At 39.9% G+C, this 25425-nt stretch overlaps 1 protein-coding gene across 1 annotated transcript in view; it reads left to right on the plus strand.

Moving 5' to 3' along the window:
* Positions 1–25425, plus strand: part of LOC128580659 (protein CC2D2B-like) — a 121539-nt gene that overhangs the window by 77179 nt on the left and 18935 nt on the right. Inside the window, 1 exon segment of the mRNA XM_053582844.1 lies at positions 1367–1570. Coding sequence (XP_053438819.1) covers positions 1367–1570 — 204 coding nt within the window.

Here is a 25425-nt window from a genome sequence, read left to right on the forward strand (position 1 = left end):
TTTTCTAGGCACTAGGGAGCATATAAAGGTAAATTTGAGGACAGATACAGTTTGTAACCACTTTACAGTATTGTAAGGGCAACTGGAAATTTAGTAACTGAAGTAATTATTGTGTTAGGCCTGATGTTTGATCTTTTGCACCTACTTAGCAGCCCACAGCATATTCAGCAGGCTAACCTTGAGGTTAACATCTATTGCACACCAAACTATATGCCAGCCACATTATTACATGCTGAAGATATCAAGATGATCTATCAAGATGACTTATGGACACACTCATTCCCTCAGACTCCATTATATTGTCACTTCAGTAGTTCCTTATAGCCAACAGAACTCTATGTACCCCAAACATCCTTTCTTTTCTTTTTCTTTTTTTTTTTTTTTTGAGGCAGAGTCTCACTATGTCGCCTTCTGTAGAGTGCTGTTACATCACAGCTCACAGCAACCTCAAACTCTTGGGCTTAAGTGATTCTCTTGCCTCAGCCTCTCAAGTAGGTGGGACTATAGGCACCCACCACAATGCCTGGCTATTTTTTTTGTTGAGGTTGTCATCATTGTTGTTTAGCTGGCCTGGGTGGGTCCGAACCCGCCAGCCTTGGTGTATGTGGCTGGTGCCACCGTGCTATGGGCGCTGAGCCTCAAACATCCTTTCTTCATACCTTTTTCGTGCCCTGTTCTGCCTAGAAGGGCATCCACAGTGGCTACCTTATCTACCCTGCAAGGCTGATAAATGCTTCCCTGGTAACCTCACTTAGACACAGGATCTCAACTAACTCTCCTGTCAACGTTTTTTCTTTTTAAATAAACTCTTACAACTGCAATCTTATTCTGCCCTTTACTATAATTATTCATTCATGTATTTTATTTTTCCTGGTGGCAGAACTACAGCTGATAAATCTTTGTCTCTCTGGTAGCAACCAACACTATTTCTTGTACATACCATGCACTAACATTTCCATTTGTTAAATAAAGGAACTTATGAATTAGATTACTACAACTGAGCTCCTCTAGATTAGAGCTTTCCAACTGACGTGCAGAATTGATTATAGGTGTACAGAAATAATGACCCGTTCTCAACTCTTAGGACAACCAGATAAGAATAGTTTTACCTTTCAAGTCAGTGTACAATACAAATCTTTCATTTTCTGTGTAAGTTATGACTGGGAGATTGTTGAGAGGCCACGTAGACTGGATTTTGTATTTTTGTGCATGTTCTGTCCCTCTATATTCAGTTGCTCTTAATTTCCTCCTTACATTGCTACTCTTACACCTCACAGCTGAGAGAGAAAAAAGTATTTGAAATAATTCCTGAATTTAAAAAAACTTAATATTTTAAATAAAGATTTTACATTTTTGTGTTTTACAGCACATGAGATATAAGGAACAGGTTATTCCAAAGTATTTCCGTCTTGAACAATTGCAAGATGAATTTAACTTTGTTTCTGAAGAGGAGATAATAAAGAATAAACGTTTCCAGCTATTTCAGCTTAGAAACACAAGTCTATTAGATATTTTCCCTCTACAGCAAATACCCCTTTATGAAAGAGAAATTCCAGATTCAGTCTTTCAGGTAATTGGTTTCTATTTGAACATGATTTGTTGTGTGATAAAGCTAATATTTTTCAGCTTTAAACCCATCATAATTTCTTTCTTTTTTAAAACTAATAATCTGTAGACATATTTCCTCCTCTTTAGGCATTAAAAAGTTTTATCTCCCATAATTGCAGAAAGCCCTAAGCTTGACTTTAAACTTAATGTTGTCCAAACAACCTGTTTAACAGCCAAGATCTTCAGGTATATTCTACATTTATGTAACTATTGTATTTTTGCAATCACAAAATGTATCACCAATTTAAAATCAGATTTTTGGGAAAGTGGGGAGAAACATTATCACACTAAACTTATACAATAATTATAAAGCCATCTCAATTTCTGAATCTTTTTTTTTTTAGAGACAGAGTCTCACTGTATCAGCCTGGGTAGAGTGCCATGGCATCACCTCTCACAGCAACCTCCAACTCCTGGGCTTAGGCGATTCTCTTGCCTCAGCCTCCCTAGTAGCTGGGACTACAGGCACTGCCAGAACACCTGGCTTTTGTTGTTGTTGTTGTTGTTGCAGTTTGGCCGGGGCTAACCCGCCACCCTCGATATATGGGGCCAGTGCCCTACCCACTGAGCCACAGGCGCCGTCCAATGAATCTTTAAAATATGAAAATGTTAGCCTTATTTGATGGTATGCTGGAGTCAGCTGGCACCTACTGGTGAGCAGTAATTCTTGCAGTTAAGCTTGCTAAGAGATAGTTCAAGAAGAAAAGAATTATTTTTCCATTCTGAAGAAATGGCCATGTGTTAGAATTATCACTGCAGGTGATGTCAAACAACATAGATAAAGATACTAGATTCTGATGAAAGATATTAAGGTTTATACATTTTACAAGACAAAAAGAGTAAATGCCCTCTACTAAAAATAAGGTTTTTTTATTTCAAAATATTGAGCAGTATGAATGTTTTTGTTATATGGATAGCTTTTGTGATGTTTGAGTCAGAGCTATATGTGTGCTCATCACCCAAATAGTGTTTTTTGTACCCATTGGGTAGGTTTTGTGCCTCCCCTCACCTTCCACCTATATGCTTGATTTCCAGTAACTTTTATTTCCTTCTGGGTACACCTGTGCCCATCTCACAGCTTATTACAGAGTACATGTGATGATGTTTGTTTCTCTGTTCTTGAGATGCCTTACTTAGCCTAATGTCTTCAATTCCTTCTAAATTGCTACAAAAGACATTAATTCATCCTTTTTATGCTGAATAGTACTCCATGGTAAACAAATACTACATTTTGTTAATTCAGTCACAAACTCATGGGCACTTGGGTTGATTCCAGATCTTTGCAATGATGAATTGTGCTGCAATAAACATTTAAGTGCAGGTATCGTTTTGATAAACTAACTTCTTTCCTTTGGATAGATAACCGATGGTGGGATTGCCAGATATATTGGTAGTTCTACTTTTAGTTGTATTAGAAATATCCTTTGTTGGAAGGCACCTGTGGCTCAAAGGAGTAGGGCATCAGCCCCAAATACCGGAGGTAGTGGGTTCAAACCCAGCCCCACGCCAACAACCGCAAAAAAAACCAAAAAAAAAAAAACTCCTTTGTTTTCTGTTTCATTTAGTTCTGCTCTGACTTTAGTTTTTCTCTTCTGCTGGTTTTGAGTATGGTTTTTTTGGTTTGTTCTTTAAAATAATCCCTTCCTAGTTCCTTGAGATGTAATAAAGGTTGTTAATTTGTAATCTCTCTGTCTTTTTGATGTTGGCATTTAAGGATATGAATTTTCCACTTAGGAATGTTTTTGATGAATTCCATAGATTGCAATAGCTTGTGTCCCCTTTGCCATTCAGTTCAAGGAATCTTTTCATTTCCATCTTAATTTCATTATTTACCCAATAATTATTTAGCATCTGGTTGTTTAATTTTCATGACTTTGTGTATATTTGAGTATTACTCTTGAAATTGCTTTCTAGTGTTATTCCACTGTGGTCTGAAAAGATGCATGGTATTATTTTCTTCCTTTCAATTTTCTGAGACATGTTTTCTATAAATGTCTATTAGTTCCATTGATTCTAGGGTCCTGTTTAAGTCCAATGTTTATTTTTTTTTGCTGCTCTGATGATATCTCTGCAGCTTTGTCACTGGGGTGTTGAAGTCTCCAGCAATTATAATGCTATTTATCTCTTTGCTTAGATCTAGTAGAATTTGCATTATGAATCTGGTAGCTCCTATGTTTAGGATTGTTATATCTTCTTGTTGAATTACTCCTTTTATCATTATATAATGACCATCTTTGTCTTTCTTTACCATTGTCAATTTAAAGTCAATTTTCTCTGATAGGAGAATGGTCACACTCACCCTCTTTTGGTTTCCATTTGCATAGAATATTTTTTCCCATCCTTTCACATTGAGCCTGCGTTCATCCTTGTGGTTTAGATGTATTTCCCAGACACAATAAATACTTGGGTCGTGTGTGTGTGTTTTAATTTATTCAGCCAGTCAATATCTTTTGCATGATGCATTTAAACTATTAATGTTGAGTGATAGAATTAATAATGTGCTATGCCTTTATGTTCATCTTGTTGGGTAATATCTTATTGCTTTATTTTCCCTCTTGTGCTATTATTTAAAAGAGCTGTGAGCTTTAATTTGGGGGGGTGATTTTACACAAGTGGGTGTCTATTGTGTTGATATATGTATAATGCAGTTCTGATTATTTCCCTCAGGGGACATCTGGTTATGACAAATTTCCTCAGTGTTTTCTTGTCTGGAAAAGACTTAATTTCTCCATCAGTTGTGAAACTTTGTTCTGCAGGATACAAAATTTTAGGTAGGAAGTTGTTCTGTTTAAGAAGATTGAAGATGGAGCCTCACCCTTTCTGACTTGTAAGGTTTCTGCTGAGAATTCTGGAGCTAGCCTGATGGGCTAGCCTTCTGTAGGTTAGTTGTTGTTGCTTTCATCTTGCTGCTTATAGAATTTTCTCCTCTATTTTGACTTCAGCCAGGTTGATTACTATGTGTCTTAGAGATGTCCTTTTTTCCTATGAATCTTCATGGTATTCAATTACCATCTTGTTTCTGTATGTTTGGGTCTCTAGAACTGCAAGGGAAGTTTTCCTCCATAATTACTTTGAATAGATTTTTCATGTTTTTAGCTTTTTCTTCTTCTCCTTTCGGGATACTTATAATTCATATGTTGGTTGACTTCACGTAGTCCCACATATCTCTGAGTTTCTCTGCTTTGTTATTCTTTTTTTTATTAATATGAAATCATAGCTGTGTATATTAATGCAGTCATGGGGCACCATACATTAGTTGTGTGAACAGTTTGACCCATTTTCATCACACTGGTTAATATAGCCTTCCTGGCATTTTCTTAGTTATTGTGTTAAGACAATTATATTCTACATTTACTAAGTTTCACATGTACCCTTGTAAGATGCACCACAGGTGTAATCCCACCTATCACCCTCCCTCTGCCCATCCTCCCCCCTCCCTCCCCTCCCTCTCCCCATTCCCCATATTCTTAGGTTATAACTGGGTTATAGCAAAAATTAGTTTCATAGTAGGGCTGAGTACATTGGATACTTTTTCTTCCATTCTTGAGATACTTTACTAAGAAGAATATGTTCCAGGTCCATCTATGTAAACATGACAAGGTAAAGTTTCCATCTTTCTTAAAGGCTGCATGATATCCCATGGTGTACATATATCACAGTTTATTAATCCATTTGTGGATCGATGGGCACTTGGGCTTTTTCCATGACTTAGCAATTGTGAATTAGGCTGCAATAAACATTGTGGTGTAAATATCTTTGTTGTAATGTGATTTTTGGTCTTCTGGGTATATATCTAGTAGAGGAATTATAGGATTGAACGGCAAGTCTATTTTTAGATCTCTAAGTGTTCTCCAAACATCTTTCCAGAAGGAATGTACTAATTTGAATTCACACCAGCAGTGCAGAAGTGTTCCCTTTTCTCCACATCCACACCAACATCTCTGGTCTTGGGATTTTGTGATATGGGCTAATCTTACTGGAGTTAGATGGTATCTCAAGGTAGTTTTGATCTGCATTTCTCTGATGATTAAAGATGATGAGCATTTTTTTAAATGTCTGTAGGCCATGTGCCTGTCTTCTTCAGAGAAGTTTCTCTTCAAGTCCCTTGCCCAGCCTGTGATGGGATCACGTGTCCTTCTCTTGCTTATACATTTGAGTTCTTTGTGGATTCTGGTTATTAAACCATTGTCGGAGACATAACCTGCAAATATCTTCTCCCATTCTGAGGGCTGTCTGCTTGCTTTACTTACCATGTTCTTGGCTGTGCAGAAGCTTTTTAGTTTGATCAGGTCCCAGTAGTGTATTTTTGAAGCTGCTTCAATTGCCCAGGGGGTCCTCTTCATAAAATAGTCGCCCAGACCGATTTCTTCAAGGGTTTTCCCTGCACTCTTTTCTAGTATTTTTATAGTCTCATGTCTTAAGTTTAAGTCTTTACTCCAGTGAGCGTCTATCTTAGTTAGTGGTGAAAGGAATGGGTCCCATTTCAGTCTTTTACAGGTTGCCAGCCAGTTCACCCAGCACCACTTGTTAAATAGGGACTCTTTTCCCCACTGAATGTTTTAAATTGGCTTGTCAAAGATCAAATAATGGTAAGTAGCTGGATTCATCTCTTGGTTCTCTATTCTGTTCCAGATATCTACTTCTCTGTTTTTGTGCCAGTACCATGCTGTTTTGATCACTATCGATTTATAATATAGTCTGAGGTTTGGTAGTGTAATTCCTCCTGCTTTGTTTTTATTTCTGAGAAATGTCTTGGCTAATTGAAGTTTTCTTTGATTCCATATAAAGCTAAGTATTATTTTTTCAAGATCTTTAAAGTATGACATTGGGGCTTTAATAGGGATTGCATTGCTTTTAGATAGTGTGGACGTTTTAACAATGTTGATTCTTCCCAGCCATGAGCATGGTATGTTTTTCCATTTGTTAACATTTTCAGCTATTTCTTTTCTTAGAGTTTCATAGCTCTTTATATAGACATCTTTCACGTCTTTTGTTAGATAAACTCCCAAATATTTCATCTTCTTTGGCACTACTGTGAACAGAATAGAGTCCTTAACTGTTTTTTCAGCTTGACTATTGTTGGTATATATAAAGGCTACCGATTTATGAATGTTGATTTTGTCACCTGAGACGCTTCTGTATTCCTTGATCATTTCTAAAAGTTTTATAGTAGAATCCCTGGTGTTTTCCAGATACACAATCATATCATCTGCCAAGAGCGAAAGTTTGATCTCTTCTGACCCTATATGGATACTCTTGATCGCCTTTTCTTCCCCAATTGTGATGGCTAAAACTTCCATCACACTGTTAAAGATCAGTGGAGACAATGGGCAGCCTTGTCTGGTTCCTGATCTGAGTGGAAATGATTTCAGTTTAACTACATTCAATACAATATTGGCTGTGGGTTTGCTGTAGATGGATTCTATCAGTTTAAGAAATGTTCCTTCTGTACCAATTTTCTTCAGTGTTCTGATCATGAAGAGATGCTGGATATTATCAAAAGCTTTTTCTGCGTCAATTGAGAGAATCCTATAGTTTTTGTTTTTAAATTTGTTTATGTGCTGAATTATACTTATGGATTTATATTATACTCAAGGCTGTATATTAAACCAGCCTTGAGACCCTGTGATAAAACCAACTTGGTCATGATATATAATTTGTTTGATATGTTGCTGGATTCTGTTTATTAGGATCTTGTTGAATATTTTTGCGTCTATATTCATTAGTGATATTGGTCTATAATTTTCTTTTCTTGTTGGGTCTTTTCCTGGTTTGGGGATCAGAGTGATGTTTGCTTCATAAAACATGTTGGGTAGTCTTCCTTCTTTTTCTACGTTTTGGAACAGGTTGAGTAATATAGGCACTAGTTCCTCTTTAAAGGTTTGGTAGAATTCTGACATGAAGCCATCTGGTCTCAGGCTTTTCTTTTTAGGGAGATCTTGTATGGTTGATGCTATTTCAGAACTTGATATTGGAATGTTCAACATTTGCACTTGATTCTGGCTAAGTCTTGGAAGGTGACGTGCTTCCAAGTATTGGTCAATTTCCTTCAGATTTTCATATTTCTGAGAATAAAGTTTCTTGTAATATTCATTAAGGTTTTTTTGAATTTCTGAGGAGTCTGTTGTTATTTCATCTTTGTCATTTCTGGTTGATGAAATTAGAGATTTTACTCTTTTTTTCCTGGTTAGGTTAGCCAAAGGTTTATCTATTTTATTGACCTTTTAAAAAAAACCAGCTTTTTGAATTATTGATCTGGTGTATAATTCTTTTGTTTTCAATTTCATTTAATTCTGCTCTAATTTTGGTTATTTCTTTTCTTCTACTGGATTTGGGGTTGGAATGTTCTTCCTTTTCCAGTTGCTTGAGATGTCCCATTAAGTTGTTAACTTCCTTTCTTTCCATTCTCTTGAGGAAGGCTTGCAGTGCTATAAATTTCCCTCTTAGGACTGCCTTTGCATTATCTCAGAGGTTCTGATAATTCGTGTCTTCATTGTCATTTTGTTCCAAAAATTTTGCAGTTTCCTTCTTAATCTCATCTCTGACCCAGCTATCATCCAGCATAAGGTTATTTAGCTTCCATGTTTTTGTATGAGTGTGCATATTCCTGTTGTTACTGAGTTCAACTTTTATTCCATGGTAGTCTGAGAGGATGCAAGGAATAATTTCTATTCCTTTAAATTTACTGAGGTTAGACTTGTGACCTAAGATGTGATCAATTTTGGAGTATGTTCCATGAGCTGAAGAGAAGTATGTGTATTCAGTTTTGTTGGGATGAGATGTTCTGTAGATGTCTGCTAAACCCAAATGTTGGATGGTTAGGTTTAAATCTAAAATTTCTTTGCTTAGCTTCTTATTGGAGGATCTATCCAGCACTGCCACAGGAGTGTTAAAATCTCCGACTATTATGGAGCTGGAGGAAATCAAGTTGCTCATGTCTGTTAGAGTTTCTTTGTAAATTGAGGCACATTCTGGTTGGGTGCATAAATATTCATAATTGAAATCTCATCATATTGAGTATTACACTTAACAAATATGTAGTGACCATTCTTATCTTTCTTTACTTTTGTTGGTTTAAAGCCTATTGTGTCAGCAAATAGAATTGCAACACCTGCTTTTTTCTGATTACCATTTGCCTGAAATATGGATGACCATCCTTTCACCCTGAGTCTATATTTATCTTTTAAGGTAAGATATTACTCTTGTATGCAGCAAATATATGGCCTGAGTTTTTGTATCCAGTCAACTAACCTGTGCTTCTTTAGAGGACAGTTTAAGCCATTCACATTAATGGAGAATATTGATAGGTCTGGTAAAATTTTGGGTATCCAGTTTTTCAAAAGTCCAGTGGACAATTTTAATCCTTTCGCCATTGTGGAAGTTGGAGTTTGATCAAAAGTTTCTGAGTGAGTTTATTTTTGTGGTAGAGAATTGGGCTGGTCATTATGGAGGATAGGTCTGAGAATATCCTGGAGAACTGGTTTGGTTATGGCAAATTTCTTCAACATATGAATGTCACTAAAGTATTTAATTTCTCCATCATAAACGAAACTCAGTTTAGCTGGATACAAGATCCAGGACTGAAAGTTATTTTGCTTTAGGAGATTAAAAGTCGATGACCACCCTCTTCTGGTTTGAAAGGTTTCAGCAAAGAGATCTGCAGTCATTCTAATATTCTTCCCTTTGTAGGTAATAGATTTCTTGCGTCTAGCTGCTTTCAGAATTTTCTCCTTCATATTGACACTAGTGAAGTTAATTGTGATATGCCTGGGGATGTCTCATTTGGATTGAGTCGTGCTGGGATTCTTAAACTGTCTGCTATCTGGATTTCAGAATCTCTTGACATATCTTGAAATTTTTCTTTCATAATTTCATGGAGAAGGGCCTCTGTGCTGTGCGAGGCCACTTTATCACTTTTAGGGATTCCAGTGAGGCAGATACTAGCCTTCTTCAAATTATCCCAGAGCTCTCTGAGAGAATGATCTGTTTTTGCTCTCCATTTCTCTTCTTCTTTGAGAGTTTGGGAGCATTCAAATGCCTTGTCTTCAATGTCAGAAATCCTTTCTTCTGCCTGTTCCACTCTGTTACTGAGGGATTCTACTGTGTTTTTCAGATCTTTGAGGGCTGCAAATTCTTGGTTCCGTGCATCAAAATCTTTGGTGGTTTTGTCTTTAAATTCATTAAATTCTTGAGACAATTTTTGAATTTCTCTTCGAATTTCTAATTCTGACTTTTGAATTGCTGTTCAGATTTCTAATTCCAAATTTTCCTCCATTCTGTTAATCTTGTTTGCAATCCAAATTCTGAATTCGATTTCTGACATCTCGGCCACCTGTTTATGAATGGGATCTTCAGTTATATCTGTCATATCTTTCCTTAGGGAGGTTGATCTATTCTGGTTATTCATGTTACCAGAGTTTTCCCGCTGACTGCACCCCATGATTACTTTACACCATTTGATTTTTCCCCTGGAGCCTTGTCAAGGACCTGTGCAGTACAACAGCTTGAGATGTTGGGGACCTATTTGATGGGGTGGGGCTAAGTGGTTCTGTCTTGTTTTCAGCTGGTCTCTGTTCACCTCTAGTGAAACAGTTACTCTGGGTTGCAATATCAGCTGTGGAGAAATACCAGCAATTAAGTTGCCCCGCCCCCCACAGGCAACAATTAGAAAAGGAAAATCAAACCTTCCTACGACTACACACCCAGGGCACCACTTGAATAGTCCTCAGGCAATTGGCTTGGTTCAAAAGGTCCAAATTAATTGTCTCAGTCAGCACCTGTCTCAGGTGGGAGAGTTTAAAACGTCACTGGCAAGTGGAACACACGGGTCTGGTGACAACTCAAATATGACTTGCTCCGGTGGTCCGTGAAGTCCAGAGGACCCACCCAGAAAATAGATTAGTCTTGGAAGGTTGATGCCTCCTTCCCCACCTTGCAGCTCTGTCACACCCAGTCACTGCTAGCCCCACGGAGCTGTAACCCAGTCAGTTGTCTCCAGTGAGCAGATATTCCAGAGGTTTGCACCTGCCTGAATCACAAGGAAGTCTGTATCTGCTCAGCCAGGCCACTGCTCTCTGCCTGTATCCAGCAGGGGGCGGTGAGGCCTGTCAACCTCTGGCGCTTGATGGAGGCTGGGGGGTGTTCACTCAGTCCCAGCCCCGCCCTTTATTGATGTCACTGGCAGAACAGAAAAACCCTGTGGGAGTTTGTTTCTGTCCCTGCTAAATTCCTCTGCAGAAGAGGAGCTGATTCGAGTTCCCAGAACCTGTGCTTCAGGCCGTCTTTACTTCTGCAGGTTTGTATTCGCAGCACAGTGAGTTATCAGCTCTAGCCTCCTGTCCTCCTTTGCCTATAGGCTGATAATCCCCTGAGGGCAGATGTGTCTTAGGCTCAGTAAAGTGGTCCTCTGGGTCAGCCCCGCCCTGGGAGTTTCCTGGCTCTGCGCATGTGTTTTCTAGTCCCCGCGTTCCACTCAGGTCAGTACTGCCTCAGGCAAACCCTTTACTCACAGGGCCTGTGTTTCAGTCCCAGATCTGTTCCGCAGTGGTTGCCATCTGAGAAGATGCCTGGCCTCCTCTGGTTGCCCAGGGAGACAGGGGGAGTGGCATCGGGATATCCGGGGGTGGGCCTTGTTATTGCTAAAGACGGCTGCTGCTCTGCACTTGGGGCACTGCTGCTCTGGCATGATTCCCTCTCAGCCGACCGTCATCTCCTCACTCCCATACTACAGAATCAGCACTGTCCAGCTGCAGTCCAGGTCCTGTCTACACCTCTCGAGAAATCACCCAAGAATCTGGACTCCTGGGGGACAGGCCTCCAGACCACAGAGTGAGAGTGGAGGGGTGTGCTGGGAGCTCAGAATTGCAGGTCGTAACACCAAGCCCATTGAGACCAAATGAGCAAATAAACAGATACAAAGGCTATCAGACACACGAGCCCATAGATGCACAAACAGAGACACATAGACATACAGACAACACCCATGACAACAACAACAAAAAACAACTACAATAAAAATAGTGATAATAATGAAATAATTGAAAAAAAAGAAAAAATAGTGTTCATAAACAAGTTAAAAAAGAAAGGAGAAATTAAAAATAGAAAAAATAGAAATAAAAAATATATCTATAAAAAAATAATAAAAAATTAACAATAGCTCCTCCAAGAAAATTGTGAGGAAAAAACAGAACAAAAAAAAAAGAGAAAAGAAAAAAAGGCACCAACCACAAAAATATTATTCTTGTATATATGTAGAAATATACATCTATATGTATGACATAGGGATTAACTTTCGTAGGAATATATTTATAATGCAATATACTTTCTGGACACCAGGTGGCGCTGTGAGTGGTTCCCAAGCTTATACCTGATTCACAGTTTATATTGTTACCACGGTAACCACCCTACCTGGCCCATGGCTATTTTGGAATTTCTGTAAAAGTTTGTCACCTATATATTGTGCAACCTCACCTGCTCTGTTCCAGATGGCAGTCCTAGCCGACCTCCCCACTCAGTGCAGGAGTCCACACTTCACAGATCTTTCCACTCTGCTCCCACGTTCTCCTGCAGACTGGCGATTGCAATCGGCTGTGGGGGAGGGTGCTGCTGCCGGCTAGTGCGGCTGCTGAAGGGTCCCTCGGCTGCCCGTTCCCACAGCTGGAGTGCTCTGGGACCTTATTCTCAGTTTTGTGGTTCAGAGTTTCCCTTTTGAATCAGGACCCGCCAGTTCACCGCGCAGCCTGAATTGCCAGCCCCCTCCAACATTCCCCACCAGGAATGCTCCGGTCTATTTAAAACTCCTGTTGTTCTGAGGGAAGGCGTTGCCATTTTGGATAGTTCAGAATGTCTTTTTCCCAGGTGGGATCCCTTCCCTTCAATTTTCCATCGGGTTGCCCGGCTCCCCAGGGTTTTGAGTGGCTCTCCTTTCGGGTGCAACCCTCAGCTCAGGAATAAATTTTCGTCAGTTGGGTTTTGCCAGTATTTGCAAGCTGCTGTCCTCGGTAAGGGAAGGGACTGCTGGCCAGCATGACCAAGCAGGGAAAAATCTCTACAACAGAGTCTGTGGTTTTAAATTACCCCTCATATACAGCAATCCGCCAATTCACTGAGTGTCTCCAGCTGTCTGTCCACACCAATAATCCACGCGTGGGAAAGGTCCAGACCCCTTTTCCTCTCACCTGATGACTTGGGAGAGGTGGGCTACATGTCCGTCCCAACCGTCATCATGCTCCACCTCCTCTGCTTTGTTATTCTTTTCACTGCCTCTTTGAATGACTGGGGTAGCTCAAGAAGCTTGTATTCAGCTCTGAGATTCTTCTTGGTTTAGTCTGTTGCTGAAGTTTCCTCTGTGTTTTGAAATTTTATAAATGACTTTTGCACTTCTTTAAGTTCTTTTTTGTCCTTTCTTATATTGTCTCGACTTTTTAGTTAATTTTCTGAAATAATTTTTGCCTTCTTTTTGTTAGTTTTCAACTTTCTTTTCAATTCTATTCATATTTTTGCCATCTATATTTTGAATTCCATTTCTGTCATTGTGGCAATTCTCTTGTGGTTGGATTTCACTACTATATTTCCACTGTGATAACTTGAGGGTGTCAAATTGTTTTGGTTTTTCATGTCACTAGGGTTTTTCTCATCGAAACTCTTTTCTTGGCTCAAGGCTAATAGGTTTACCGGGCATCTGTTCTTTGCTGGGAACTCTCCTGCTTTTTTAAAAAAGGAGAGGTCTTTATATGGTGCTTTTTCCTACTCTGGAATGTTGATATGTGAAGGAAAGGACATGTACACTAGAACCCTGTAATGCAGATGTTCTTATTTATCATGTTCACCTGTGATTGCATTAGTTCAAACCTGTGATTGATGATCTTTGTGGTGGGTGTTGAATTATTCAGTGCCTTCCTATAGAGTTGTGAAAAGTTGGAGCTGCTAGCTGGGTAAGACTTCTCTACAGAGGCTGGCACTATAGAGATTACTTACTTTTACTAGGGTTTCCTTGCATAGGTGACAGTGGCAGCTGAGTGAAGCTATCTAGGCAGTGGTCATAAGATCTGGGCTTGCCTGAACAACGTGTGGGGTAATGGCAGCTTGATACTGGGGGATCCTTGGTGGGGTGTTGGACCTTGGGGCAGTTCCACTGGCCCTGGGTCATTGGAGGAAAGTCAGGAGTAGGGTCTTGGGATCCAGGTACAGCCCTGGAATCTCAGAAATGGTGTCTTGAACTTGGCAGGAGCTCTGTAGCTGCAGGGATGAAGCTCCAGGCTCCAGTGTGAGACCCTCAGAGCTGAGCCATGTGGGTGGTGGGCTGTCCTGACCTAGAGGGCAGAGGCAAGGATGAGCAGGTGACAAACCATTCTGCAGGCTCAGGGAATACAGATACCAAGTGACACAGGTGGGGCTTCGTTCCAGTTGCCCTAGGGACCACAGGCTCAATGAAGCAGTTGCACAAAGCTTCCATGTTGGAGCCTATAGTGCCCCAGGCAACTCCTCTGCTCAGATCCTACCACTCTGGAAGGAGAGGTCATCTGGCTTCCAATCACAGGATACAGCTCAGAGGAGCCTCTACTTAGACTACTTCATCCCAAGCCAGTGGAGGTTATGTGAAGGCTACTGCTGCAAGGCTGAGTCCCACGCCGACCTAGTACTGTGTATCTGAGAGTACAGGATTGTGTCAGCTGCAGAAATGCAGTATCAGTTGTTACCACATCCTTATTGTTCCTGTTGTCTGATGTAATGACTCTGCACAGATACTAGGCAGCTCAATTATCTGTCCAGATAGAGACCTGTGGTGGTGAAGGGAGCTCTCTCACAACTCAGCCACAGTGTCTGTGCGGTGAGTGCAGTATCCTGGTGCTCTATCCTCCTCATCTTCCTTACCTGTAGATGCCTCCTCACAGAGCCCCTCAACCTTGTTGAATGTATTGCTCCATCATTTTCTTTTCCACATTGAGGGTCCCACATTGCTTCTCTGTGATTTCAGTGTTCCTTTTGAGAACAGCTATCTGCAGGTAGGCATCTGCTGCAAATACCCTCCTTTGCTTGAGAGTACTATGGTCACTAACTGCTTCTAGTCCACCATATTCCCTCAGTAATCTTGTTTTAATTAACTTAAACTTTGCTGCATTATTATCAATTGATAAGAAAAAAAGATAAAATTTTAAAAATTTAGTTTCATTTTATTCCAGACTGAAGGAAATTGCAATAAGCTGCTTAATATTAAAGATAGTAAAGAGCCAGACAGGGTGGCACACGCCTCTAGTCTTGGCTACTCAAGAGGTTGAGGTGGGAGGATTACTTAAGCCCAGGAGTTTGAGTCCAGATTATGCAACAGAGTGAGACCTCGTCTCCAAAAGATAAATTAAAAAAGAAAAATAGTTAGATGTGAATATTTTTAAAAGTTTTTAAAAAATAGTAAAAATTATTTTAAAAAAATACTCTGAGAGACTGAGGTAGGAGGATTCCTTGGGGTCAGGAGTTTGACACTAGCCTGAGCAAGAGTGAGATCCTGTCTCTACTAAAGAATAGAAAACATAACTGAGTGTTGTGACAGGCACCTGTAGTCCCAGCTCCTCAGGAAGCTGAGGCATGAGGATTGCCTGAGCCCAAGAATTTGAAGTTGCTGTGAGCTAGGCTAATCCCATGCCACTCAACCCCTGGGCCACAGAGTGAGACTCTGTCTCAAGAAAACAATTAGCAAAAAAAAATTTCGTTTAATAAAATTCAATATTTATTCATCATGAAAGTTTTTAGCATGCTAGAATCAGAAGGAAATTTTTTTAACTGAATTTTAAAAATGTTTCAACATTGAATTTTTCTACTGATGCAAACTGTACTAAAAAGAGATATTTCTGGTACATCGTAAAGTTAGGGAGCAAAGAAAAACAGACAAGAAGGAAGCACCAACACACCCACTGGATGATTACATTAAGTTTCAGAGTGAATTTTCCAGGGGTGTAGAAATGTACAAAAGCAGGGCAGAACACTGCAACACGTTTAGCTGTGGCTGTTTTCTGGGTTCTAGTACTCTGATGGGACACAAGCTTCCTGCAACATGTGCACACCGATTAAGATTTTGCTAGGGCTTTAAAAAAATTAAAAACTTATACAATTCTTGCTATCTCATTGTCCTTTTATATGCAAGAACTGTATCACTATCCCAGAAGAACTTACACATACACTGTAAACATACTTACATGTGTTAGACTCTTCTGATTCCTGGACCCAAGTTAGTGTCACCAAGGCCATACCTCATCCAGTAGAAGAGCAGTGCCCAGGTGTCCCTGAGCAAATCCTCTGTCTCCAGCTGTTCAATGTTCTAGAAAACCTGTTTCCTTATAGTCTACCCTTGACTGTAATTCAATGCTGTTTTTTTTTTTTTTTTTTTTGTAGAGACAGAGTCTCACTTTATGGCCCTCGGTAGAGTGCCGTGGCCTCACCCAGCTCACAGCAACCTCCAACTCCTGGGCTTAAGCGATTCTCTTGCCTCAGCCTCCCGAGTAGTCAATGCTGTTTTTATCTGTGTGGCTCTGAAACTGAGTTTGGGATAAGCATGATGATCACAAATCCATTTTCTCATATAAGCTCTTACACAAACATTCTATGTGGACTCGATGGCTAATTATCGAAGCTTTCCCATTAATGTCAACAACATAAGGATGCCCATTATCTTCTCGCTGTTTATAGGAGTTAATGCATTAAGGAGAAAGGGAAGGAGGGAGGGAAAAAAAATTAAATTAAAAAAGAAACCAAATTCTCCTTGTTTGCATGAAATGTTTGTCTACAGGGGAATACAAAAGAATCTACAGAAAACCATCCCAACTGATAAATTTATTGAATATAATATCCATATTTTAAAATGAATAGCCATTTTTTTATTGCAAAAGGAAAACTTCACAACAGAGAAATCTAGTTGATCCCATCTCAACTCAGTGATGGAACTTAATCTTATTTATTGTAGTAGGCTGAATAATGGCCCCTAAATGTGGCCCCCCAATCCTGAAACCTGTGAATATGTTACATTACATTGCTTAAAATAGGGAGATTATCCTGTGCTATATGGGTGGGCCCAGCCTAACTACATGATCCTATAAAGGCAAAAGACTTTCCTCATCTGGGAGCAGAAAGATATAGCAAAAATAATGTAGGGATAAGGCAGAAAAGGATGTAGGAGAGAGCCTGAACGTAGCCATTCTGGCTGATGCCCTACCCTAGCTACCCTGCACAAGGACATTGCCGAGCATGTTGCCAGCCTGGGACTGCCCAAAGATGGATGAATTACTAAGCCAGATGCTTTATGAACTGTTTGTGCTTGACTTTTTGGGATATCAGTTTATGATTGACCTTCATGCTCTGGCCTCAAGACAATACCAGTCAAGTTTGGCTGTTCCCTAACAGGGCTTTTTAACATTTAAAAATGTTAACATTGTCCCATAAGGGGACCCATTCAGGCTTAAGAAAGGACCTCTACTCTGTGGAGTAGGATCTGTTGTCTGTCTCTCTCTCAGTAAAACATCTGTCACTAGTTGGCTTACTCTCAAATTCTTTTCAACACAAAGCCAAGAACCCCCCTGATGAATTTATGGGGCTTTCTTCCTTTCACTGGGGAACCCCCTGCATCAGAAGGAGAAATCAGAGAGAGTCTAGTCCTCTGAGAGATTGCTGGCTGTATACAAAGACAGAAAGTTCCTGGCAGCAAAATTCAGACCCCCAACTGACAAAGAGTGAGGAAAGTGAACCTTCATCCTACAACTGAAGGGAATGGATTCTGGCAACAACCTAAATGAGTTTTGAAACAGATTCTCTCCAGAGCCTGCCAATAAGAACCCTGCTTATCAATGCCAACACCTTGATTTCAGCATCGTGAAATCTGGAGCAGGAAAACAAACTAAGCCAACGGGGACTATTGACCTACAGTACTGTGAGGTAATATATTTTTGTTGTTTTTAAAGCTGCTAAATTTATAATAATTTGTTAGGGCAGAAATAGAAAACTAATTCTCTAATAAAGGAAAATCAAGCATTATTGCCTCTTAATATGAATATGATATAACATGAAATACATAGAGTACATATGTAGTCTTTTGCCAAAAATGTATATTCTGAATCTAATTAAGATGTTAGAATAATTTTTTAATTAAATCATATCTATGTACATTAATCCAATCATGGAGTACAATATGCTGGTTTTATATATAATTTGAAATATGTTCATCAAACTGGTTAACATAGGCTTCACCTCATTTGCTTAGTTATTGTGTTAAGACATTTATATTCTACATTTAGGAAATTTCACATGTACCCTTGTAAGATGCACCATAGGTGTGGTCCCACCAATTACCTTCCCTCTACACATCCTTCTCCCACCTCCTCCCCTTTTCCTTTCTTCTTGGGCTATAATTGGGTTATAGCTTTTATATGAAAGCTATAAATTGGTTTCATAGTAGGGCTGAGTAATAGGATACTTTTTCTTCCATTCTTGAGATACTTTGCTAGGAAGAATGTGTTCCAGCTCCATCCATGTAAATATGAAAGAGGTAAAGTCTCCATTTTTCTTTAAGGCTGCATAATATTCCATGGTGTACATATACCACAATTTATTAATCCATTCATGGGTTGATGGGCACTTGGGCTTCTTCATGACTTAACAATTGGGAATTGGGCTGCAATATACATTCTGGTACAAATGTCTTTGTTATGATGTGATTTTTGGTCTTCTGGGTATATGCCTCGTAGAGGAATTGTAGGATTGAAAGTCAGGTCTATTTTTAGATCTCTAAGTGTTCTCCAAACATCTTTCCAAAAGGAACATATTAGTTTGCATTCCTACCAGCAGAGCAGAAGTGTTCCCTTTTCTCCACATCTACACCAACATCTGCCTCTAATCAATTGTCCCAATCCCAGGTTTTGGGATTTTGTGATGTGGGCTAATCTTACTGGAGTTAGATGATATTTCAAAGTAGTTTTGATTTGCATTTCTCTGATGATTAAGGATTGTGAACATTTTTTCACATGTCTGTAGGCCGTGCGCCTGTCTTCTTCAGAGAAGTTTCTCTTCAAGTCCCTTTCCCACCCTGAGATGGGATCACTTGTTTTCTTGCTAATACATTTGAGTTCTCTGTGGATTCTGGTTATTAAAACTTCGTCAGAGACATAACCTGCAAATATCTTCTGCCATTCTGAGGGCTGTCTTCTTTTAGTTTGATCATCTCCCAGGAATGTATTTTTGGTGTTGCTTCAATTGCCCAAGGGGTCCTCCTCATAAAATATTCACCCAGCCTGATTTCTTCAAGTGTTTTCCGTGCACTTTTTTCTAGTATTTTTAGAGTTTCATGTCTTAAGTTTAAATCTTAGTTAATGGTGAAAGGTGTGGGTTCAGTTTCAGTCTTCTACAGGTCGCCAGCCAGTTCACCCAGCACCATTTTTTAAATAGGGAATCTTTTCCCCACTGAATGTTTTTAATTGGCTTGTCAAAGATCAAATAATGGTAAGTAGCTGGGTTCATCTCTTGGTTCTCTATTCTGTTCCATACATCTACTTCTCTGTTTTTGTGCCAGTACCATGCTGTTTTGATCACTATTGATTTATAGTATAGTATAAGGTCTGGTAGTGTGATTCCTGCTACTTTGTTTTTATTTCTGAGTAATGCCTTGGCTATTCAAGGTTTTTTCTGATTCCATATAAAATGAAGTATTATTTTTTTGAGATCTTTAAAATATGACAGTGGAGCTTTAATAGGGATTGTATTAAAATTGTATATTGCTTTGGGCAATATGGACATTTTAACAATGTTGATTCTTTCCAGCCATGAACTGCTATGTTTTTCCATTTGTTAATTTCTTCAGCTATTTCTTTCCTTAAAGTTTCATAGTTCTCTTTATAGAGATCTTTCACATCCTTTTTTAGGTAAACTCCCAAATATTTCATCTTCTTTGACACTACTGTGAACGGAATAGAGTCCTTGACTGTTTTTTCAGCATGACTGTTGTTGGTATATATAAAGGCTATGGATTTATGAGTGGTGATTTTGTAACCTGAGACGCTGCTATATTCCTTGATCACTTCTAAGAGTTTTGTAGTAGAACCCCTGGTATTTTCCAGATATACAATCATATCATCTGTGAAGAGTGAAAGTTTTATCACTTCTGATCCTATATGGATACCCTTGATAGCCTTTTCTTGCCTAATTGCAATGGCTAAGACTTCCATTACAATGTTGAAAAGCAGTGGAGGCAATAGGCAACCTTACCTGGCTCCTGATCTGAGTAGAAATGATTTCAATTTAACTCCATTTAATACAATATTGCCTGTGGGTTTGCTGTAGATAGTCTCTATCAGTTTAAGAAATCTCCCTTCTATACCCATTTTCTTAAGTGTTCTGATCATGAAAGGATGCTGGATATTATCAAAAGCTTTTTCTGCATTAATTGAGAGAATCATATGGTCTTTGTCTTTTAATTTGTTTATGTGATGAATTATATTTATAGATTTACACACATTGAACCTCCCTTGAGACCCTGGAATACAACCCACTTGGTCATGGTGTATAATTTGTTTGATGTGTTGCTGCATTCTGTTTGTTGGGATCTTGTTGAATATTTTTGCATCAATATTCATTAGTGATATTGGTCTGTAATTTTGTTTTCTTATTGGGACTTTTCCTGGTTTGGGGATCAAGGTGATGTTTACTTCATTAAATGTGCTGGGTAGTATTCTTTCTTTTTCTATATTTTGGAAAAGGTTGAGTAATATAAGTACTAATTCCTCTTTAAAGGTTTGGTGGAATTTTGATGTGAAGCCATCTGATCCCGGGCTTTTCTTTTTAGGGATATTTTGTATAGTTCATGCTATTTCAGAACTTGATATAGGCCTGTTCAACATTTCCGCTTCATTCTGGCTAAGTCTAGGAAGGCAGTGTGCTTCCAAGTATTGGCCTATTTCCTTCAATTTTTTGTATTTCTGAGAATAGCATTTCTTATAATATTCATTAAGGATTTTTTTAATTTCTGAGGAGCCTGTTGTTATTTTGTCTTTACCATTTCTGATTGATGAAATTAGAGATTTCACTTTTTTTCCTGGTTAGGTTAGCCAAAGGTTTATCTATTTTATTGACCTTTTCAGAAAACCAAATATTTGATTTATTGATCTGTTGTATAATCCTTTTGTTTCCAATTTCATTCAATTCTGCTATAATTTTGGTTATTTCTTTTCTTCTGCTGGGTTTGGGGTTGGAATGTTCTTCCTTTTCCAGTTGCTTGAGATGTCCCATTAAGTTGTCAACTTCCTCTCTTTCCATTCTCTTGAGGAAGGCTTGCAGTGCTGTAAATTTCCATATTAGAACTGCCTTTGTCATATCCCAGAGGTTTTGCTAATTCGTGTCTTTCTTATCGTTTTGTTCCAAAAATTTGGTAATTTCCTTCTTAATCTTGTCTTTATTCAGCATAAGGTTGTTTAGTTTCCATGCTTTTGTATGAGTATGCAGATTCTATTTGTTACTGAGTTAAACTTTTATTCCATGATGGTCCGAGAAGACGCAAGGAATAATTTCTATTCTTTTAATTTGCTGAGATTAGACTTGGGACCTAAGATGTGATCAATTTTGGAGCATGTTCCATGGACTGATGAGAAGAATGTGTATTCAGTTTTGTTAGGATGAAATGTTCTGTAGATGTCTGTTAAATCCAATTGTTGATTGGTTAAGTTTAAATCTAAATTTTTTTTTTTTTTTTTTTTGTTGAGACAGAGTTTCACTGTACTGCCCTCAGGTAGAGTGCGGTGGCATCACCCGGCTCACAGCAACCTCTAACTCTTGGGCTTACGCGATTCTCTTGCCTCAGCCTCCCAAGCAGCTGGGACTACAGGCGCCCGCCACAACGCCCGGCTATTTAAATCTAAAATTTTTTTGCTTAGCTTCTTGTTGGACAATCTATTCAACACTGCCAAAGGAGTGTTAAAATCTCTGACTATAATGGTACTGGAGGAAATCAAGTTGCTCATGTCTGTTAGAATCTCTCTTATAAATTGAGGCACATTCTGTTGGGTGCATAAATGTTAATAATTGAAATCTCATCATGTTGAGTGTTACCCTTAACAAATATGAAGTGATCATCCTTATCTTTCCTTACTTTTGTTGTTTTAAATCCTATTGTATCTGCAAATAAAATAGCAACACCTGCTTTTTTCTGATTTCCATTTGCCTGAAATATAGATGACCATCCCTTCATCCTGAGTCTATATTTATCTTTTAAGGTAAGATGAGATTCTTGTATGCAGCAGATATCTGGCCTGAGTTTTTGTATCCAGTCAGCCAACCTGTGCCTCTTTAGAGAGCAATTTAAGCCATTCACATTGATTGTGAATATTGATAAGCCTGGTAGAATTTTGGGTATCAAGTTTTTTGGATGTCCAGTGGACATTTTTAATCCTTTCACCACTGTGGAATTTGGAATTTGATAAAAAGTTTCTGAGTGAGTTTACTTTTGCAGTGGAGGATTGCTGTGGTCATTATGGAGGATAGGTCTGAGAATATCCTGGACAGTTGGTTTAGTTATGGCAAATTTCTTCAACACGTAAATGTCATTAAAGTATTTAATTTCTCCATCATAAACAAAACTCAGTTTAGCTGAATACATGATCCTGGATCAAAAGTTATTTGTTTTAGGAAATTAAAAGTCGATGACTAGCCTCTTCTAGCTTGAAGAGGGATCAAGATCTCTCTTCATCAGAGAGATCGCCAATGATTTTAATATTCTTCCCCTTGTAAGTTATGGTTTTCTTACATCTGGCTGCTTGCAGAATTTTCTCCTTCATATTAACTTTGGCAAAGTTAATTATAATGTGCCTAGGAGATGTCTTATTCAGGTTGAGTGGGTGCTGAAATTGTCTGCTATCTGAATTCCAGAATCTCTTGGCATGTCTGGGAAGTTCTCCTTCATTATCTCATGAAGTAGAGAATCTGTGCCTTTCAAAGCAACCTCATCACCTTCAGGAATTCCTATAAGGCAAATATTAGTTTTCTTCAAATTATCCCAGAGCTCTCTGAGAGAATGATCTGTTTTTGCCCTCCACTTCTATTCCTCTTTGAGCATTTGGGAGCATTCAAAATCTTTGTCTTCAATGTCAGAAATCCTTTCTGCCTGCTCCATTCTGTTACCGAGGGATTCTACCTTATTTCTCAGGCTGCAAGTTCTTGTCTCAATGTGTCAAAATCTTTGGTGATTTTGTCTTTGAATTCATTGAATTCTTGAGACAACTTTTGAAATGCTCTTGAATTTCTAATCCCATCTTTACCTCCATTCTGTTAATCTTATTTGCAATCCAAATTCTGAATTCGATTTCTGACATCTCATCCATTTGTTTATGAATGTGATCTTTTGTTGTGTCCACCATGTCATTCCTTGGGGGAGTTGATCTACTCTGGTTATTCATGTTACTGGAGTTTTTCCACCGATTCTGCCCCATGATTATTTTACACCATTTGTCTAGATGAACAGATAAGGTGAAGTTGGGTTGGGGGTTCCTGAAGTAGTGATTAACCAGCCTTTTGCCCAACTACTGGGACTGGCATCTGTACCTTTTCCCCCTAGAGCTTTGCAAAGGACCCTTACAATGCTATAGCCTGAGACACTGGAGACCTGCTTGGTGTGCTGGGGCTAAGTTGCTCTGTTTTGTTGTCAGCTGGTCTCTGCCCTACCCTGGTGAATTAGTTACTGTGGGTTGAAGTCTCAGCTTTGGAGAAATACCAGCAATTAAGTTACCCCGTCTGCCATGGGCAACAACTGGAAAAGGAAAATCAAACCTTCCCACAACCACACACCCAGGGTACCATTTTGGATAGTCCTCAGTTGATTGGCCCAGTTTAAGAGTTCCAAATCAATTGTCCCAGTCAGCACCCATCTCAAGTGAGAGAGTTCCAAAGGTCTCCGGCTACTAGATAGCAGGGGTCTGCTGGCAGCTCAAGTATGACTCGCCCCAGTGCTGCATGGAGTCATAAGGACCCACCCAGCAAATGAATTAGTCTGGGAAGGTTGATGCCTCCTTCCCCACCTTGCACCTCTGTCACACTCAGTCACTGGTAACTCAGCAGGGCTGTGACACAGTTCCCTCCAATGAGCAGATGCTCCAGGGGTTTGCACCTGTCTGAGACACAGAGAGATCTATGTCTCCTTGGCCAGGCTGCCACACTCTGCCACCGTCCAACAGGGGTAGCTGAGGCCTGACAACCTTGAGTGGTTAATGGAAGCTGGGGCAGCTCACTCAGTTCCAGCCCCACCCCTGATTGATGTTGCTGATACTTATATTTTTGCAGAATTTGTGTTTCTATCCTGGCTATATTCTCCTGCAGGCCAAGCATTATTTGAGTTCACAGAAACTGTGACTAAGCCCTGCCCTGTGCCGCTGCCTGGACCTGGCATCTCTGTCTTCACTGCACTCTGTGTTGGAGCAGGCATGGTTAGAGCACATGCTCAGCTCTCAATTCTTGCCTCTTCCTGGAATGGTGCAATTGTCCCACCTGCTTTTGTCTCAGCTATGATCCCCTGGGGGCTGGGTGCTTCTTAGGCTCACTAAAGCAACACTCCTGACTTGGCCCTGCCTTGGAGTATGCCTTCTCTGGGCACAAGTATACTAGTCTCCATCCCTGCCATGCCCAGCCCAGGCAGGTACCTCCTCAGGCATACCCATTACTCACGGGGCCTGCATTTCCATCCCAGATCTGTTTCACCAGTGGCTGCCACCAGTTGCCAAGAGAGGCAGGAACTGTCTCTCCAAAATATCCCCAAAGGTGTGAGCCCTATTATTCCTGCCACTGCCGCTGCTGCTCTGTGCTGTACCACCTCTCCCTTTCCCGTATGGTTTCCCTAGTCCACTGTCTTTTCTTTACACCTGTGCTGCAGAATCAGCACAGACCTGCAACAGCCCACACCTTGTCCACACCTCTCGAGAAAATGCCCAAGAATCTGGACTCCATGGGGGACAGGCTTCCAGACCTTGGAGTGAGAATTGAGGAGAGTGCTGGGAATTCAGAATTGCAGATAGAGAATATATACCATTTTATACAGTTTTATGCCTGGCGGGAGAGTGCTATGGCCCACTAGTAGGGCCTCTCTGGGGAAGGAGTTACAGTTTTTTTTTTTTTTTTTTTTTGTAGAGACAGAGTCTCACTTTATGGCCCTCGGTAGAGTGCCGTGGCCTCAACAGCTCACAGCAACCTCCAACTCCTGGGCTTAAACGATTCTCTTGCCTCAGCCTCCCAAGTAGCTGGGACTACAGGCGCCCGCCACAACGCCCGGCTATTTTTTTTTTTTTTTTTTTTGGTTGCAGTTCGGCCAGGGCCGGGTTTGAACCTGCCACCGTCGGTATATGGGGCCGGCGCCTTACCGACTGAGCCACAGGCGCCTCCCGGAAGGAGTTACAGTTTTTAGAAGGTCTCTCCTGTGGGATAAAATAGGAGATTATCTGAACTCTGCTTGCTTGTTTGTATAAAGTATACTGTGAGCCGTTCTCATGGGGGAGGGAACTCCCGTCCTCTTGGCAATGGATTTTGTACCTACTATTTGTTTCCTTGGGCTTGCAGCTCGCCTCAGCAGGGTTGATGTGCATTCTTCAACCTTCTCTCTTGGATCAGCTCCAAACCATCAGCTTACTTGGTAAACTTCTGTCCTTTAACTCTCCTTCTGGATGGGAGCCTCTGTCGAAAGCTGGCTCCAGTTGGCCACCTTGCCTCCCAGACTAATTTTTATTCACAAGAAATACAAGAGATTGCAGATGCTGGCACAGATGTGGAAAGAGGAGCACACTTTTACACTGTTGGTGGGACAGCAAACTT

This window comes from Nycticebus coucang, chromosome 3 (genome assembly GCF_027406575.1).
Source record: "Nycticebus coucang isolate mNycCou1 chromosome 3, mNycCou1.pri, whole genome shotgun sequence".
Taxonomy (NCBI): domain Eukaryota; kingdom Metazoa; phylum Chordata; class Mammalia; order Primates; family Lorisidae; genus Nycticebus; species Nycticebus coucang.